The sequence below is a fragment of the Mustelus asterias genome, chromosome X (assembly GCF_964213995.1).
Source record: "Mustelus asterias chromosome X, sMusAst1.hap1.1, whole genome shotgun sequence".
In the NCBI taxonomy this organism is placed as follows: Eukaryota; Metazoa; Chordata; class Chondrichthyes; order Carcharhiniformes; family Triakidae; genus Mustelus; species Mustelus asterias.
The window spans coordinates 17,619,389-17,639,857 of NC_135834.1; the positions used below are offsets into that span (position 1 = coordinate 17,619,389).

General features: G+C 45.4%; 1 protein-coding gene across 1 annotated transcript in view; it reads right to left on the reverse strand.

The window, feature by feature from the left end:
* Positions 1-17,495, reverse strand: part of LOC144481864 (uncharacterized) — a 61,474-nt gene extending 43,979 nt beyond the window's left edge. Inside the window, 2 exon segments of the mRNA XM_078201011.1 lie at positions 16,914-17,262; positions 17,369-17,495. Of these exon segments, the coding sequence (XP_078057137.1) occupies positions 16,914-17,262; positions 17,369-17,495 (476 nt within the window).
* Between the last annotated feature and the right edge of the window lie 2,974 nt (positions 17,496-20,469).

Here is a 20,469-nt window from a genome sequence, read left to right on the forward strand (position 1 = left end):
CTCCACCACCTTGCCTGGCAGCGCATTCCAGGCCCCCACCACCCTCTGTGTGAAATATGTCCTTCTGATATCTGTGATAAACCTCCCCCCCTTCACCTTGAACCTATGACCCCTCGTGAACGTCACCACCGACCCGGGGAAAAGCTTCCCACCGTTCACCTTATCTATGCCTTTCATAATTTTATACACCTCTATTAAGTCTCCCCTCATCCTCCGTCTTTCCAAGGAGAATAACCCCAGTTTCCCCAATCTCTCCTCAGAACCAAGCCCCTCCATACCAGGCAACATCCTGGTAAACCTCCTCTGTACTCTCTCCAAAGCCTCCACGTCCTTCTGGTAGTGTGGCGACCAGAACTGGACGCAGTATTCCAAATGCGGCCGAACCAACGTTCTATACATCTGCAACATCAGACCCCAACTTTTATACTCTATGCCCCGTCCTATAAAGGCAAGCATGCCATATGCCTTCTTCACCACCTTCTCCACCTGTGACGTCACCTTCAAAGATCTGTGGACTTGCACACCCAGGTCCCTCTGCGTCTCTACACCCTTTATGGTTCTTCCATTTATCGTGTAGCTCCTCCCTACATTATTCCCACCAAAATGCATCACTTCGCATTTATCAGGATTGAACTCCATCTGCCATTTCCTTGCCCAAATTTCCAGCCTATCTATATCCTTCTGTAGCCTCTGACAATGTTCCTCACTATCTGCAAGTCCTGCCAGTTTTGTGTCGTCCGCAAACTTACTGATCACCCCAGTTACTCCTTCTTCCAGATCATTTATATAAATCACAAACAGCAGAGGTCCCAATACAGAGCCCTGCGGTACACCACTAGTCACAGGCCTCCAGCCGGAAAAAGACCCTTCCACTACCACCCTCTGTCTTCTATGACCAAGCCAGTTCTCCACCCATCTAGCCACCTCCCCCTTTATCCCATGGGATCCAACCTTTTTCACTAGCCTACCATGAGGGACTTTGTCAAATGCTTTACTAAAGTCCATATAGACAACATCCACGGCCCTTCCTTCGTCAACCATTTTGGTCACTTCTTCAAAAAACACCACCAGGTTCGTGAGGCATGACCTCCCTCTCACAAAACCATGTTGACTATCGTTAATGAGTTTATTCCTTTCTAAATGCGCATACATCCTATCTTTAAGAATCTTCTCCAACAACTTCCCCACCACGGACGTCAAGCTCACCGGCCTATAATTACCCGGGTTATCCTTCCTACCCTTCTTAAATAACGGGACCACATTGGCTATCCTCCAATCCTCTGGGACCTCACCTGTGTCCAGTGACGAGACAAAGATTTGCGTCAGAGGCCCAACGATTTCACCTCTCGTCTCCCTGAGCAGCCTTGGATAGATTCCATCAGGCCCTGGGGATTTGTCAGTCTTTATATTCTCTAACAAACCTAACACTTCCTCCTTTGTAATGGAGATTTTCTCCAACGGTTCAACACTCCCCTCCGAGACACTCCCAGTCAACACATCCCTCTCCTTAGTGAATACCGACGCAAAGTATTCATTTAGGATCTCCCCTACCTCTTTAGGCTCCAAGCATAAGTCCCCACTTTTGTCCCTGAGAGGTCCGATTTTTTCCCTAACAACCCTTTTGTTCCTAACGTATGAATAAAATGCCTTGGGATTCTCCTTACTCCTGTCTGCCAAGAACATTTCGTGACCCCTTTTTGCTCTTCTAATTCCCCGTTTGAGTATTTTCCTACTTTCATTATACTCCTCCAGAGCTCCCTCCGTTTTTAGCTGCTTGGACCTAACATACGCCTCTCTTTTCCTTTTGACCAGTCCCTTAATTTCCCTGGTTATCCACGGTTCTCTAATCCTACCCTTCCTATCCTTCTTTTTTACAGGCACATGCTTGTCCTGTAGCCCTAACAACCGTTCCTTAAAAGACTGCCACATACCAGATGTGGATTTACCCTCAAACAGCCTCTCCCAATCAAGAGCTGCCAATTTCTGCCTGATCCCAATAAAGTTAGCCTTCCCCCAATCCAACACCTTACCCTTGGGACACCACTCATCCTTTTCCATCACTATCCTAAAGCTAACAGAATTGTGGTCACTATTTGCCACATGTTCCCCAACCAAAACTTTGAAGACCTGACCGGGCTCATTCCCCAGCACCAGGTCCAGTATAGCCCCCTCTCTAGTTGGGCTGTCCACATATTGTTCCAACGAACCCTCCTGTACACATTTTACAAATGCCTCACCATCCAGAGTCCCAGCCCTCAGCGATTTCCAGTCTATACCAGGGAAATTGAAGTCTCCCACTATGAGGTGGAGGGTTGTTGTAAGCTGCAAAGAGACATAGATAGGATGCAAAGCTGGGCTGAAAAATGGCAAATGGAGTTTAACCCTGATAAATGTGAGGTGATTCATTTTGGTAGGACTAATTTAAATGTGGATTACAGGGTCAAAGGTAGGGTTCTGAAGACTGTGGAGGAACAGAGAGATCTTGGGGTCCACATCCACAGATCTCTAAAGGTTGCCACTCAAGTGGATAGAGCTGTGAAGAAGGCCTATAGTGTGTTAGCTTTTATTAACAGGGGGTTGGAGTTTAAGAGCCGTGGGGTTATGCTGCAACTGTACAGGACCTTGGTGAGACCACATTTGGAATATTGTGTGCAGTTCTGGTCACCTCACTATAAGAAGGATGTGGAAGCACTGGAAAGAGTGCAGAGGAGATTTACCAGGATGCTGCCTGGTTTGGAGGGTAGGTCTTATGAGGAAAGGTTGAGGGAGCTACTGCTGTTCTCTCTGGAGTGGAGGAGGCTGAGGGGAGACTTAATAGAGGTTTATAAAATGATGAAGGGGATAGATAGAGTGAACGTTCAAAGACTATTTCCTCGGGTGGATGGAGCTATTACAAGGGGGCATAACTATCGGGTTCATGGTGGGAGATATAGGAAGGATATCAGAGGTAGCTTCTTTACGCAGAGAGTGTTTGGGGTGTGGAATGGACTGCCTGCAGTGATGGTGGAGTCAGACACTTTAGGAACATTTCAGCGGTTATTGGATAGACACATGGAGCACACCAGGATGATAGGGAGTGGGATAGCTTGATCTTGGTTTCAGATAAAGCTCGGCACAACATCGTGGGCCAAAGGGCCTGTTCTGGGCTGTACTGTTCTATGTCTATGTCTATGTTTAAAAGCTGATGAAGGACAATTATTTTATCCTAGATAGTAAATAGTGTTTTTCACCACTACATGTCGATTTAAAATAAATACAGAAAGAACTGGAAAATTGCAGCAGGTCTGGCAGCATCTGTGGAGAAAGAAACAGAGTTGACGTTTCACGTCCAATGTAACTCTACTTCAGAAGTAAAGAGAGGGAGAAATGTGATGGGTTTGATGCTGGTGAGAAAGGGCACAGCAAGAAGTCTCACAACACCAGGTTAAAGTATAGCAGGTTTATTTGGAATCGCAAGCTTTTGGAGCGCTGCTGCTTCATCAGTTGAGTGGAGAGGTAGGTTCACAAACTCGGCATGTATAGGCCAAGACATAATTGCAAGATAATTACAGATTAGAATATGAAGAATGGTTAGAATGCGAGTCTTTGCAAGCACAGATAGTGCAAGTGGAGATAGGGCTAAGCACAGGTTAAAGAGGTGTGAATTGTCTTATGCCAGGACAGTTGGTAGGATTTTGCAAATCCAGGCCAAATGGTAGGAGTTATGTGTAGTGTGACATGAATCCAAGATCCTGGTTGAGACTGTCCTCAGGCATGCGGAACTTGGCTGTCAGTTTCTGCTCAGCAATTCTGCGTTGTCGTGTGTCTTTCCACATCATGGTGAGAAAGGGTCAGGTGGAACAAAAGGGAAAGTCAGAGATTGGTTAGAGGGCGGGTGAGATTAAATGTCAAAAATGTCCCAGAACAAAAGGCAAAGGGAGAGGTAATGGTTGTTGTAAAGAAACAAAGCAATTTTGTCAGTAGATTACTTTAATTGTATCTCCAATTACTTGCCCCACTTCCTGCCATTATCAGGGATACAATAGAATTGTTCCATACTATCCCTTCATCTGATTCTATGCAATCCCTTATTCACACAGTTTCAAATGTTGAGGCTAATCAGAGCTTGAAGTACATTTTATCTTCATTGCACATTATTTACATACACAACAATTAAACTTTTACATTTTTACAGGAAATAAAACTCAGTCTTTCACTATAACTACTCATTATTGATCCTTTAACTATAATTCAATTAAGGCTCACCACTTATTCAATCATCTGTTACTGATTGGTAGCTTATTATTACAGTAATCTTTAATACATTTGCTTAATGTTGGGGAAATTCCTAGTAGGTTCGAGAAATTTCAAGTAAACAGGAGTTTAAGTTACTCATCAAATAGTAACAACAATGGAATGACCTTAGATTAGATTTACAAGCTAACAGGGGAACAGTCCACATAAGACACATAGAACATAGAACATAGAAAAACTACAGCACAAACAGGCCCTTCGGCCCACAAGTTGCGCCGGTCGTGTCCCTATCTACCTAGGCTTATAAATAGACTTACCTATAACCCTCAATCCTATTAAGTCCCATGTACTCATCCAGAAGTCTCTTAAAAGACCCTACCGAGTTTGCCTCCACCACCACTGACGGCAGCCGATTCCACTCACCCACCACCCTCTGAGTGAAAAACTTACCCCTGACATCTCCTCTGTACCTATTCCCCAGCACCTTAAACTGTGTCCTCTCGTAGCAGCCATTTCAGCCCTGGGAAAAAGCCTCTGAGAATCCACCCGATCTATACCTCTCAACATCTTGTTAACCTCTATCAGGTCACTTCTCATCCTTCGTCTCTCCAAGGAGAAAAGACCGAGCTCCCTCAACCTATCCTCATAAGGCATGCCACCCAATCCAGGCAACATCCTTGTAAATCTCCTCTGCACCCTTTCTATGGCTTCCACATCCTTTCTGTAATGAGGTGACCAGAACTGGGCACAGTACCCCAGGTGGGGTCTGACAAGGGTCCTATAAAGCTGCATCATTGTCCCCCGACTCCTAAACTCAATCCCTCGATTGATGAAGGCCAGCACACCATACGCCTTCTGAACCACCTCCTCCACCTGCAAGGCCGATTTAAGAGTCCTATGGACCCGGACCCCAAGGTCCTTCTGATCCTCTACACTGCTCAGAGTCTTACCCCTGATATTATACTCCTTCATCCCACTTGACCTGCCAAAATGGACCACTACACATTTATCCGGGTTGAAGTCCATCTGCCACTTCTCCGCCCAGTCTTGCATCCTATCTATGTCACTCTGCAGCTTCTGACATCCCTCCAAACTTTCCACAACACCACCAACTTTCGTGTCGTCGGCAAACTTGCCAACCCATCCCTCCACTTCCTCATCCAGGTCATTTATGAAGATGACAAACATCAAGGGTCCCAGAACAGATCCCTGGGGCACTCCACTGGTGACCAACCTCCATTCAGAAAAAGACCCATCTACAACCACTCTCTGCCTTCTGCAGGCAAGCCAGTTCTGGATCCACAAGGCAACAGCCCCTTGGATCCCATGCCCTCTCACTTTCTCGAGAAGTCTTGCATGGGGGACCTTATTGAACGCCTTGCTGAAGTCCATGTAAACCACATCTACCGCTTTTCCTTCGTCAATGTGTTTAGTCACATTTTCAAAGAACTCCACCAGTCTCGTAAGGCACGATTTGCCTTTGACAAAGCCGTGCTGATTACTTTTGAGCATATTCAACCTCTCTAAATGTTCATAAATCCTGTCCCTCAGGATCTTCTCCATCCACTTTCCAACCACTGAGGTTAGACTCACCGGTCGGTAATTTCCTGGGCAATCCCTGTTCCCTTTCTTGAATATAGGAACCACATCCGCAATCCTCCAATCCTCCGGAACCTCTCCCGTCTCCATCGACAACGCAAAGATCATCGCCAGAGGCTCTGCAATCTCTTCCCTCGCCTCCCACAGTAACCTGGGGTACATCCCATCCGGTCCCGGCGACTTATCTATCCTGATGCTATTCAAAATTTCCAACACATCCTCTTTCTTAATGTCCACAAACTCAATCTTTTCAGTCCGCCGCAATCCTGTAGTACAACAGGATATAAACACATATAAACACAGTAAGAGATTTAGCTAAGTATGAGATTTGGACAAATATTTCTGATTTAACCATGTATTTTGGATCTTAAAAAATGTATTTTAGCTGTATGTTAAAGAAACCTGTACACTTTAGCCAAAGGCAAGTTGCCACAGCCTAATGGGATAAGAGGCATATTGAGATGAATCACAACCTTTCGGACAATGAAACGACAGAATGTGTTAAGTTCTTATCAATAACAGTTACTGGCAGTAAGGTCTTCTCAGTCCCTTCATGAATAGGGTAGTTCATATTGTGCAGATAAAGCAGGCCTTCTCAGTGTCCCTTACGAATAGGATTGTTCATATTGTCCGGATAAGGTAGGCCTTTTCAGACACAAGAAAATACATCTGTTTGGCTTGCCATTGACATAAGCAAGAGTTGGTGGGAACCTTAACTTGGACCTTTGTGGCCAAGTGTCAGAGGTTGCTGAGCAACAGAGGGAGGAAGCATCCGGATTTTACAGAGCAATGAAACCCCATGAGGTCAAAGGGTAAATCCAATTGGCTGAAGTATATGACAGGTATTAATTGTGATTGATTTGTATTGAAACAGACTTGTTCATAGCCAACAGAAGGTGGGAAATGTAAACTTGATAAAGGTATAATTGACCTGTTTGATGTATTGTAACTTCCAGAGTGGTGTTGGAATGCTCAAGGTCTTCTCTTATTGTAAGGCAATGGACTGCCCAATCGTTGGTTCATAAAGATACGTCTTTAACCGGGACACTGGCTTTCGTGAGTCTTTGTATTGGCTGAAATTTTTGGCAATTCCTAGCCTCCAGAGAACCCGCAACAGTTAATACCAGCTATAATGATTCAAAAATATACTTTGTGAAAGACAATAGATTTCTTTCTTACTAATCTTGATCAGGTTGAACAATCCGCTTCATTCTTGAGGCAGACTTTGACAGAATATAATGTCCTTTAGCTTGCCAGATATAATGTCCTCTAGCTTATCAAAATGATTGAAGAATTCCTCAGTTTGGACAACTTCTGCTTGCTCAGCAGTGTCTAGAGGCTTATAGCTTTATTGTCTCAAAATCTCATCACATGTTTATCATGGCTTCCTTGACCTTTGTACCTTGAACTGTGAATACAGATGAAAGTGGTCATTTTCATTTCTGAGGGACCCCTACAGTTTCCTACATCACAGCAGTGACCACACTTCAAAAGAACTTGGCTGTAAAATACTTTCCAAGATCCTGTGGTCATGCAAGGAGCTGTAGAAATGTAATTTATTTTCAGAAATATTCCCCAAACTTGGATATATCACACTCAGTCCACTCATGGAGATCATTAATAAAGTCTGAGTCTCAATTTTGAGTAACAACCGTGCCTTTCACTCCATTTCCAAATCCCCTGTAAAAACCCATACACAATATATTGTGGAATTATTTGTTTTAAAACAGAACAAGTTGTTGTGATTTGGAATTCACTGCCTGAAAATGCTGCAGGAAGCAAATTAAATTGTATCTTTCAAAAGGTAACTGGATAGATTCAAAATGAAACATGGGGTTAATGGAAGAGCTTGTTCAAAGGGATATCATGGGCACAATGGGTGGAATGGCCTCCTTCTCTGCTCTGAGACTCATTTGCATTTGAAAGACGTGGTAAATACCTGGAACCCACTTCCTACAAGGGGGAGAGAAACAGAGATAATGGAATGTTTCCAAAAGGAAATTGGATGGGTACTTGGGGGAAATAAACCTACAGGGATAGAACAGGGCAATGGTTTGATTCACAGGGAGCCAGCATGGATTTAATGGGCTGAATGGCCTCATTCCCAACCCTAATTACTGACTGATCTAAAGAAAGTGTCACTTGATGGGTATCCATAAAGCAAATGAAGGCAGCAGCAAAGGCTGATGGTTAAAAGAGCTAACTCTGTATCAGACTGAGGACTGTGGGAGCAGCAGGCTGAAGGGCTTCTGCAGTGGAGAATGGGCACAGGAGCTGATTGCATGGTGGCTGTCGCTCTGCCTCGAACAGAGATTGAGTGAACATAGACCCCTGTGTGTTGCGCTCCTGAGAGAAATACCACACCCTGAGAGAGGCACCATGACTAAAAGATTCGTGAACGCATGGCTAAAGGACTGGTGCGGGAGGGAGGGTTTCAAATTCGTGGATCACTGGGATGTCTTCAAGAGAGGATGGCACCTGTACAAGAAGGACGGGTTGCACCTAAACTGGAGGGGTACGAATATCCTAGCTGGGAGTTTTGCTAGTGTGGGTCAGGTGGGTTTAAACTAATGTGGCAGGGGGGTGGGGATCAGAACAATAGGTCAATAAGCATAGAGGCTGGGGACGAGGTTGGGGCCAAGACAAGGCTCTCTGAGAGGAAGAGCATTCTGGGGGAGGATGACCTCAGTGGGCCAAGAGGTCTGGAGTGCATCTGCTTCAATGCAAGGAGCGTCACGGACAAGACAGACGAGCTTAGAGCCTTAATGCTTGCGCGGAACTTGGATGTGGTTGCAGTGACGGAGACTTGGTTAAAAGAAGGACAGGACTGGCAGCTGAATATTCCAGGGTATAAGTGTTTTCGGTGCGACAGAGGAGGGGCTAGGAGAGGTGGGGGAGTAGCAATGCTGGTTAGGGAGCATATTACAGCGGTACAGAGGGTGGACGATTTGGAAGGGTCAGGTAACGAGTCACTGTGGGTGGAGCTCAGAAACAGGAAGGGCGCAGTCACTATGCTGGGGGTATACTACAGGCCTCCCAACAGCCCACGGGAAGTTGAGGAACGGGTATGTAAGGAGATTCTGGACAGGTGCAGAAAAATAGGGTAGTTGTAGTGGGAGACTTCAATTTCCCTCACATAGACCGGAAATCGCTTAGGGCTGGGGGCCTGGACGGGGAAGAATTTATAAAATGCGTACAGGAAGGTTCTTTGGAACAATATGTTGACAGTCCAACTAGAGAGGGGGCTATACTTGGCCTAGTACTGGGTAATGAGCCCGGTCAGGTCATCAAAGTTTCAGTAGGGGAACATGTGGCAAATAGTGACCACAATTCTGTAAACTTTAGGATAGTAATGGAAAAAGATGAGTGTTGTCCTATGGGTAAGGTGCTGAATTGGGGGAAGGCTAACTACAGCCGGATTAGGCAGGATTTGGTGGCTGTTGATTGGGAGAGGCTGTTCGAGGGTAAATCCACATCTGGCATGTGGGAGTCCTTTAAGGAGCAGTTGATAGGACTGCAGGACAGGCATGTGCCTGTAAAGAGGAAGGATAGGAAAGGTAGGATTCGAGAGCCTTGGATAACCAGTGAAATTGTGGGTCTAATCAAAAAGAAAAAAGAGGCATACATGAGGTCCAGGCAGCTAAAAACAGATGAAGCACTGGAGGAATACAGAGAAAGTAGAAAAGAACTCAAACAGGGAGTTAAAAGGGCAAAAAGGGGTCACGAAATGTCCTTGGCAGACAGGATTAAGGAGAATCCTAAGGCATTTTATACATTCGTTCGGAACAAGAGGGTTGTTAGGGAAAGAATCGGACCTCTGAGGGACAAAGGAGGGAAATTATGCTTAGAACCAAAGGAAGTAGGTGAGATCCTAAACGAATACTTTGCATCAGTATTCACAAAGGAGAGAGACATGTTGACTGGTAGTGTCTCAGAGGGATGTGTAGACCCGTTAGAAAAAATCTCAATTACAAGGGAGGAAGTGTTAGGTTTTTTAGGAAACATTAAGACAGACAAATCCCCAGGGCCGGATGGCATCTGTCCTAGAATCCTCAGGGAGGCAAGAGATGCAATTGCTGGGCCTCGAACAGAAATCTTTGTCTCTTCACTGGACACAGGTGAGGTCCCAGAGGATTGGAGGATAGCAAATGTGGTCCCGTTATTTAAGAAGGGTAGCAAGGATAACCCGGGTAATTATAGGCCGGTGAGCTTGACGTCAGTGGTAGGGAAATTGTTGGAGAAGATTCTTAGAGATAGGATATATGCGCATTTAGAAAGGAATAAACTCATTAGCGATAGACGGCATGGTTTTGTACGAGGGAGGTCATGCCTCACAAATTTGGTTGAGTTTTTTGAGGAGGTGACAAAAACGATTGACAAGGGAAGGGCCATGGATGTCGTCTATATGGATTTTAGTAAAGCGTTTGACAAGGTCCCTCATGGCAGGCTGGTGCAAAAGGTTAAATCTCATGGGATAAAAGGTGAGCTAGCTAGATGGGTGGAGAACTGGCTTAGCCATAGAAGACAGAGGGTAACAGTGGAGGGGTCTTTTTCCGGCTGGAGGTCTGTGACTAGTGGAGTTCCGCAAGGCTCTGTACTGGGACCTCTGCTGTTTGTGATATATATAAATGATTTGGAGGAAGATGTAGCTGGTGTGATCAGTAAGTTTGCGGACGACACGAAGATTGCTGGAGTTGCGGATAGTGATGAACATTGTCAGAGAATACAGCAGGATATAGACAGGCTGGAACATTGGGCGGAGAAATGGCAGATGGAATTTAATCCAGATAAATGCGAAGTGATGCATTTCGGTAGATCTAATGTAAGGGGGAGCTGTACAGTAAATGGCAGAACCATCAGGAGTATAGACACACAGAGGGACCTGGGTGTACAAGTCCACAGATCCTTAAAGGTGGCAGCACAGGTGGAGAGGGTGGTGAAGAAGGCATGTGGCATGCTTGCCTTTATTGGACGGGGCATAGAATATAAAAGTTGGCATATGATGTTGCGGTTGTATAGAACGTTGGTTAGGCCACATTTAGAATACTGCATCCAGTTCTGGTCGCCACACTACCAGAAGGACGTGGAGGCTTTGGAGAGAGTACAGAAAAGGTTTACCAGGATGTTGCCTGGTATGGAGGGTCTTAGCTATGAGGAGAGATTGGGTAAACTGGGGATGTTCTCCCTGGAAAGACGGAGGATGAGGGGCGACCTAATAGAGGTGTATAAAATTATGAAGGGCATAGATAGGGTGAACAGTGGGAAGCTTTTTCCCAGGTCGGAGGTGACGAACACAAGGGGTCACAGGTTCAAGGTGAGGGGGGCAAGGTTCAACACAGATGTCAGGGGGACGTATTTTACACAGAGGGTGGTGGGGGCCTGGAATGCACTGTCAAGCAGGGTGATTGAGGCGGAGACACTGGGATCGTTTAAGACTTATCTAGATAACCAGATGAACAGACTGGGAATAGAGGGATACAAAAGAATGGTCTAGTGGACACATGAGCAGCGCAGGCTTGGAGGACCAAAGGGCCTGTTCCTCTGCTGTATTGTTCGTTGTTCTTTGACAGTGATCGATTACTGCCTGTTCTGTGAATATGTGACTGAAAGCACATCTCAGCCAGTGAGATCCCTCGCAGAATAAGCCGACAAAGGGGTTTTGCCAGCGTTGACCTGCAGAAACAAAGCACAAAGAAAGGTTCCCCTGAGTCTGGCACTCAGAGATATTGGAAGAAAAGCCCATTGGCAGGGAGCCTGATCAACTCACCTCACCTTGCAATGGGTAGTATTTGAGTTCAAGCTGTCAGTTTTGTGTTTTGTTTAAATTAGTATTTTAGCAAGTGTTGAGTAAAAAGGCAGTTCAAGTGTTTATTGAATGTTTGAAGATAATCGGTATTCCAGCAAGTTAAGGAAAGAATAGTTCATGTTCATCGAGTGTTTATCTTTAACCTTCATAAAGATCGAGTTATACAAAATATTCTGTGTCAGTGTTTCGTTTTCCACCACATTGATTAATAGCCTAGTCCGAGGGTCAACAAGAGAAATTTCAGCTGCTCCAGTCTCTCCAACTCACTGAATTCCCTCATCCCTGGAGCCATTCTCGTAAATCTCCTCTGCACCCTTTCCAAAAATTTGCATCTTTCCTAAAGTGTGGGGCCCACATATCGGGTTCCATTCTCGAGGGATAGAATTGTGTTCAATGTTCAATGTGTTTGGAACCAGGTTTAGACTACACTGGGAACACTGTCAACATTTGTGATCTCTATTTAGAAAAAGGAAATAGAGGCACTGGAGAAGGTTCAACAAAGATTCACAAGAATAATCCCAGAACTGAGAGCATTTAACCCTCAGGAAAGGCTGGGGCTGCTTTTCTCTCGAAAAGAGAAGACTGAAGGGTGACCTGATGGAAGTCTTTAAGATTATGAAGGGGTTCAATAATCCAATAGGGATTTCAGGAGAAACCTCTTTACCCAGCGAGTGGTGAGAATGTGGAACTCACTACCACAGCGAGTGGTGAGAATGTGCAACTCACCACCACAGCGAGTGGTTGAGGTGAATAGCATGAATACATTGGAGGGGAGGCTAGATACATCCATGAGGGAGAAAGGAATAGAAGGATATGGTGATGGGAGGAGATGACGAGGGGTGGGTGGAGGCTCACGTGGAGCATAAATACTGACATAGACCAATTGAGCCGACTGGCCTGGCCCTGTGCTGTAGCCTCAATGGAACAGAGACAAATGTATTTATTTTAGATCTACCTGTAGTGGTAGGAAAAGCACTATTTACTATCTCGGATGAAATAAACGTCCTTCATCAACTTTTGTGGATCATTTCAGTGGAAATGTGTTCTCCCAGGCTCAAAGAGCATCAGCCCACTGGAAGCAAAGTCGTGAGACCAGCCAGAATACACCCATTGTATAGAACCTTGGTTAGGCCAGAGCTGGAATACTGTGTGCAGTGTTGGGCCCTTACCTTAGGGAAGATATTACTGTCAGAGAGGGAGTTCAACAAAGGTTCACCAGACATGTTCCTGTCCTATGAAAAGAGATTGGGGAAACTGGGCCTGTGTTCTCTTGAGTTGTAAATAATGAGAGGTGATCTCATTGAAACTTATAAAATACTGAAAGGAATAGACAAGGTAGGCACAGGTGAGATGCTTCCCCTGTTTGGGGAGTGTTACAATCCCAGTTGACGTTATAACTGGATGGGAAGATCCCAGAATAGAACCCTGGCTTAAAAGACCAAAACGTTTACATTTTTAATTAAATGTGGAAGAACAGAGTCACAGGAACACTAATTAGTTTCAACAATTTCTTAAACATGAAAACATGGATTTTAATACAGTACTCCTTTACGCCTCCTTTAGTTTAACAATTCCACACAGGTTTTAAGATTAACATGGATGACAAAGTGTATTTGAAGCTCCGATGATCAGTGTCAGCGGATTTCTCCTCAGAATTCCCCCAGCTGATTGCCAACTGAGAGTTTCCAAACTCTATTCCCAAAATACACTTTAAAATCTTCTCTCACAGTAATACATTCATTTTGTGGTTTGCATTCCAGATCCACTCCACATTTTCCAAATGAAAAATTTGGCCAGAACTTCCACTCCACTTTTAATGGAATCCAGACCAGGATTTTGTACTAATCCCTTTAGGTTCTTCTTGTCTCGACTGCTGTTCAAATGGCAAGAATTACTTTAACTTTCAAGTGCCAGATTCTTATTAAACTTACGTCAAATGTTTCAGCGACCTCTGAAGGTCTGCTCCCCACTTTAAATCCAGTCAAATGCAATTGTCTCTTTAACTCAGAGCCCATTTGTTTACTCTTCCTTCAGTTTCTTCTGAACAATAGTTTATCTGTTCACTTAACTGCAGTTTTCTGAAACCTTCTTTCTGTCTCAGTTCCCTGGGTGTCTGGACTGCCGTGTTTCTTCGGAAGCCTGCAGCTTTACAATTCCCTTCCTTGTGTAGCTACTCCTGGTTGAGTTGAGAGAGAGAGAGCTGTTCACTGATCCATGACCCATCTCCAACTGCCTCTGGGTTCCAGTTGAAACAAAGGAAGCTTTTTGCTTTTCCTTTACAGCACTCCTCGTTGCGAAGCAACAATATTTATTCTTCGTACCATAGTTCTCTTTATCACAGTAGAATCCCAGGTGGGATTGAAACTAACTCCCACACAAACAAGCATCTTTGTCCAGAATTAAAACTAACTATAGCTTTCTTTCAGGCACAAAACATGAAAGTAAACCCAGCTCAAACTAACTTCTAATGTAATACTTCACTTATATAGAACATTGGCGAGACCACATCTGGAGTACTATGCACAGTATTGCTCCTGTTTAAGGAATGACGTAAATGCATTGGAAGCAGTTCAGAGAAGGTTTAAAGATGTGCGGGTTAGGTTGATTGGCCAGGTTAAAAAATTGCCCCTTAGAGTCCTGGGATGTGTAGGTTAGAGGGATTAGTGGGTAAAATATGTGGGGGTAGGGCCTGGGTGGGATTGTGGTCGGTGCAGACTCGATGGGCCGAATGGCCTCCTTCTGCACTGTAGGGTTTCTATGATTTCTATGATGATTTCTATGATTTCTATGAAGGTTTACTAGACTCATACCTGAATTGGAGGATGGTCTTATGAGGAATGATTGGACAGGCTGGGCTTGTGTCCGGTGGAGTTTAGAAGAGTTAGAAGCAGCATGACTGAAAAATATAGGATCCTGAGGGATTTTGGGTGGATGTGGAGAGGATGTTTCCTCTGGTTGGAGAATCTTGAACTCGGGGCCAATGTTTCAAAATAATGGTCACCTGTGAAAGATAGGAGAGAACTTCTTTCTCTCAGAGGTTGGTGAGTCAGCGTAACTCTCTTCCTCAAAGGGCAGTGGAAGCAGAGTCTCTGAATAATTTGAAGGCAGAGCTGGATAGATTCTTGATAAGCAAGGAGGTGAAAGGTTATTGGGGGGTCGGCGGGAATGTAGAGTTGAGGTTACAATCAGATCAGCTGTGTATGTATTGAATGGTGGAGCAGGCTCGAGGGGCCGAGTGGCCTACTCCTGATCCTAATTCATATATTATCACATCCTTTATAATAGAATGCAGCATTTTCCCTCCTACTGATGCCAGGCTAATGGGTCTGTGATTCCTGATAAATCCTGATAAATGCAAAGTGATGCATTTTGGTAGAAATAATGTAGGGAGGAGCTATACGATAAATGGCAGAACCATAAAGGGTGTAGATACGCAGAGGGACCTGGGTGTGCAAGTCCACAGATCCTTGAATGTGACGTCACAGGTGGAGAAGGTGGTGAAGGAGGAATATGGCATGCTTGCCTTTATAGGACGGGGCATAGAGTATAAAAGTTGGGGTCTGATGTTGCGGTTGCATAGAACGTTGGTTCGGCCGCATTTGGAATACTGCGTCCAGTTCTGGTCGCCACACTACCAGAAGGATGTGGAGGCTTTGGAGAGAGTACAGAGGAGGTTTACCAGGATGTTGCCTGGTATGGAGGGGCTTAGTTATGAGGAGAGATTGGGCAAACTGGGGTTGTTCTCCCTGGAAAGACGGAGGATGAGGGGAGACTTAATAGAGGTGTATAAAATTATGAAAGGCATAGATAGGGTGAACGGTGGGAAGCTTTTCCCCAGGTCGGTGGTGACGTTCACGAGGGGTCATAGGTTCAAGGTGAAGGGGGGGAGGTTGAACACAGACACCAGAAGGACATATTTTACACAGAGGGTGGTGGGGGCCTGGAATGCGCTGCCAGGCAAGGTGGTGAAGGCGGACACACTGGGAACGTTTAAGACTTATCTAGACAGCCATATGAACGGAGTGGGAATGGAGGGATACAAAAGAATGGTCTAGTTTGGACCAGGGAGCGGCACGGGCTTGGAGGGCCGAAGGGCCTGTTCCTGTGCTGTACTGTTCTTTGTTTCTTTGTTTCCTGCTTTTCTCTCTCCCTCCTTAGACAGTGGAGTTACATTTACCACCTTCCAATCTGCAACAACCATTCCAGAATCTATAGAATTTGGAAAGATAACCACCAACGTATCCACTATCTCCACAGCCACCTCTTCCAGCACTCTGGGATGTAAATCATCAGCTTTTTGGGATTTATTCACTTTCAACCCCATTAATTTCTCCAGTACTACTTTTTCACTGATACTAATCTCTTCCAGTTCCTCATGCTCACTACTCCTTTAGTTCCCTAGTGTTTTTGGGATGATTTCTGTCTCTTCCCCTGTGAAGACAGACACACATTGTTTAATTTCTCTGCCATTTCCCCATTATAAATTCTCCTGTCTCTGCCTGGAATGGACCCACATTTGTCTTTGCTGATCTTTTCATTTCTACATACCTACAGGAGCTTTTCCAGTCGGTTTTTATGTTTCTTTCCAGTTTGCTGTCATATTCTATTTTCTCTTTCTTTCTCAGGTTCCTGGTCCTCATTTAGTGAATTCTAAAACAAGTTCCCAATCCTCAGGCTTACTATTATTTTGGCCAATTTATGAGTCTCTTCCTTTGATCTAATGGAACCTTCAACTTTTCTTGTTAGCCACATTTGCTTCACTTTTCCTGTTGCATTTTTGTTCCTTAAAGGAATCTAAATTTTGTCAAAATGTAATAATTCCTGAAAGTCTCAGATCTTCTATAGTAATCTTCCAATATTCCATGGACAACTTGCCTCTCATATGCTGAAGGTTTTCTTCTGTGAGAAACACACAGATAAATTAAACAAAAGAATATTGTAAATCACCAAAGCCCATCTTCATGGCAACATGGCATGCTCTGGGAGGCTTACAAACAGAATTGCGAACACAGTATCATTTAACTTCCAAGCACTCTCATCTGTGATCCTTCTGAAATCTGAACCAGTTAGTTGCAACAGGGCCCAAAGAGCATCAGCCTACTGGGGCAAAGTCATGAGACTGACCAGTCCAACAGAAAGAAACCCTCCGACCCTCCCTGTTGACCAACTGTGATAATGAACAAAATGCAGTACTGGCTGTAACAGGAGAGAAGTCATTGTAACAGGAGAAACAGTAACAGCAGAATCCAACCCCTGTAATCACTTATGAACCCGTTGGTGTCTCAGCAGGTGTGAAGAAACATTGAATCTCTTCCCACACTGAGAGCAGATGCATGGCCTCTCCCCAGTGTGAACTCACTGATGTTTCTGCAGGTGGGATAACTGAGTGAATCCCTTCCCACACTGGGAGCAAATGAATGGCCTCTCCGCAGTGTGAATGCGCTGGTGCCTCTGTAGGGTGGATGCATAACTGAATCTCTTCCCACAGTGAGATAATGTGAATGGCCTGTCCCCAGTGTGAATTCGCTGGTGTCTCGGCAGACCGGTGGAATCACTGAATCTACTTCCACATCCTGAGCACTGTAGCTCAGACTGGCCTCTCCACTGTGTGAACTTACTGGTATCTCTGCAGAGTGGATTCATGACGAAATCTCTTCCCACACTGAGAGCAGGTGAACACCCTCTCTCCAGTGTGAACTCGCTGGTGTGTCTGTAGGGTGGATGAATCACTGAAGCCCTTCCCACATCCAGAGCAGTTGAACAGCCTCTCCCCAATGTGGCTGCGCTGATGAACTTCCAGTGCAGATGGGGCTCTGAATCCCTTCCCACAGTCTCCACTTTTCCATAGTTTCTCCATGGTGCAGATGTCCTTGTGTCTCTCTTAGTTGGCTTCAATCAATTGAAGCATCGGCCACACACAGAACATGAGTACAGTCTCTCCCTACTGTGAACGGTGTGATATTTATTCAGGCTGCGTAACTGGTTAGCACTCTTTAGTCAGTACACTGGGACACTCTCCTCGTGTGTGGCAGTGCGCTGGTGCTTTTCCAATCACACTGACGTTCGTACAGGAATGAGATAGAGAATCTGGTGAACTGGTGCGGCAACAATAATCTCTCCCTCAATGTCAACAAAATGAAGGAGATTGTCATCGACTTCAGGAAGTGTAAAGGAGAACATGCCCCTGTCTACATCAACGGGGACGAAGTAGAAAGGGTCGAGATCTTCAGTTTTTAGGTGTCCTGATCACCAACAACCTGTCCTGGTCCCCCCATGCCAACACTATAGTTAAGAAAGCCCACCAATGCCTCTACTTTCTCAGAAGAGTAAGTGAAAGCTGTCAGGGCTTTGGCTGATGTGGAGATGCCGACGTTGGACTGGGGTAAACACAGTAAGAAGTTTAACAACACCAGGTTAAAGTCCAACAGGTTTATTTGGTAGCAAAAGCCACACAAGCTTTCGGAGCTGCAAGCCCCTTCTTCAGGTGAGTGGGAATTCTGTTCACAAACAGAGCATATAAAGACACAAACTCAATTTACATGAATAATGGTTGGAATGCGAATACTTACAACTAATCAAGTCCTTAAGAAACAAAACAACGTGAGTGGAGAGAGCATCAAGACAGGCTAAAAAGATGAGTATTGTCTCCAGACAAGACAGCCAGTGAAACTCTGTGGGGGTTACAAATAGTGTGACATGAACCCAATATCCCGGTTGAGGCCGTCCTCATGTGTGCGGAACTTGGCTATCAGTTTCTGCTCAGCGACTCTGCGCCGTCGTGTGTCGCGAAAGCCGCCTTGGAGAACGCTTACCCGAATATCAGAGGCCGAATGCCCGTGACCGCTGAAGTGCTCCCCAACAGGAAGAGAACAGTCTTGCCTGGTGATTGTCGAGCAGTGTTCATTCATCCGTTGTCGCAGCGTCTGCATAGTTTCCCCAATGTACCATGCCTCGGGACATCCTTTCTTGCAGCGTATCAGGTAGACAACGTTGGCCGAGTTGCAAGAGTAGGTATCGTGTACCTGGTGGATGGTGTTCTCTTTGGCTCACAGGGCTTAGGCAGAAAGGGCGAGGCAGGGTAAGTTATTTTTATCCAAACATATATAGGATAAGGGTAACTATGAATGATAGGCCAGTTCGGTGCTTCCGGTGTGGGATGTGGGAGTTCCTGGAAACACCTAGCCTCCCAGAGGTTCACATTTGTGCCAGGTGTGTGGAACTGCATCTCCTGAGGGGCCGCGTCACGGAACTGGAGCTGCAGACTGCTGACCTTGGTCGAGTCAGGGAGAATGAGAGAATAATTGACATGAGTTACACCGGGGCATCGGGAGGAAGACACGTGGGTCACAGTTAGGGGGAGTAAAGGTCAGAAGGGTAACGTACCAGAGAGTATTCCAGTGGCTGTCTCTCATAATAGGAAGGACTCGGCGACAGGTGTGAGAGGGGAGGGGAGTGAGCAATTAATGGAGGGGTCACCTGTGGTTGTCCCACTCCAAAACAAGTATATTGTTACAGCGGTGCAGAGGGAGGACAAATCAGAGGGATCGTGTAACGAGTCACTCTGGGTGGAGCTTAGAAACAGGAAGGGCGCAGTCACTATGTTGGGGGTGTACTACAGGCCCCCCAACAGCCCAAGGGAAGTGGAAGAATGGATATGTCAGGAGATACTGGATAGGTGCAGGAAAAATAGGGTTGTTGCAGTGGGAGACTTCAATTTCCCTGGTATAGACTGGAAATCACTGAGAGCTGGGACTCTGAATGAGGAGGAATTTGTAAAATGCATACAGGAGGGTTCTTTGGAACAATATGTAGATAGCCCGACTAGAGAGGGGGCTATACTGGACCTAGTACTGGGGAATGAGCCCGGTCAGGTCTTCAAAGTTTCGGTAGGGGAACATGTGGCAAATAGTGACCACAATTCTGTTAGCTTTAGGATAGTGATGGAAAAGGATGAATGGTGTCCCAAGGGTAAGGTGTTGGATTGGGGGAAGGCTAACTTTAGTGGGATTAGGCAGAAATTGGCAGCTCTTGATTGGGAGAGGCTGTTTGAGGGTAAATCCACATCTGGCATGTGGGAGTCTTTTAAGGAACAGTTGTTAGGGCTACAGGACAGGCATGTGCCTGTTAAAAAGAAGGATAGGAAGGGTAGGATTAGAGAACCGTGGATAACCAGGGAAATTGAGGGACTGGTCAAAAAGAAAAGAGAGACGTATGTTAGATCCAGGCAGCTAAAAACGGAGGGAGCTCTGCAGGAGTACGAAGAAAGTAGGAAAGAACAAAAACGGGGAATTAGAAGGGCAAAAAGGGGTCACGAAATGTCCTTGGCAGACAGGATTAAGGAGATTCCCAAGGCATTTTATTCATACGTTCGGAACAAAAGGGTTGTCAGGGAAAAAATCGGACTTCTCAGGGACAAAAGTGGGGAATTATGCTTGGAGCCCAAAGAAGTAGGTGAGATCCTAAATGAATACTTTGCGTCGGTATTCACAAAGGAGAGGGATGTGTTGACTGGGAGTGTCTCGGAGGGGAGTGTTGAACCGTTGGAGAAAATCTCCATTACAAGGGAGGAAGTGTTAGGTTTGTTAGAGAATATAAAGACTGACAAATCCCCAGGGCCTGATGGAATCTATCCAAGGCTGCTCAGGGAGATGAGAGATGAAATCGCTGGGCCTCTGACGCAAATCTTTGTCTCGTCACTGGACGCAGGTGAGGTCCCAGAGGATTGGAGGATAGCTAATGTGGTCCCGTTATTTAAGAAGGGTAGGAAGGATAACCAGGATAATTATAGGCCGGTGAGCTTGACGTCCGTGGTGGGGAAGTTGTTGGAGAAG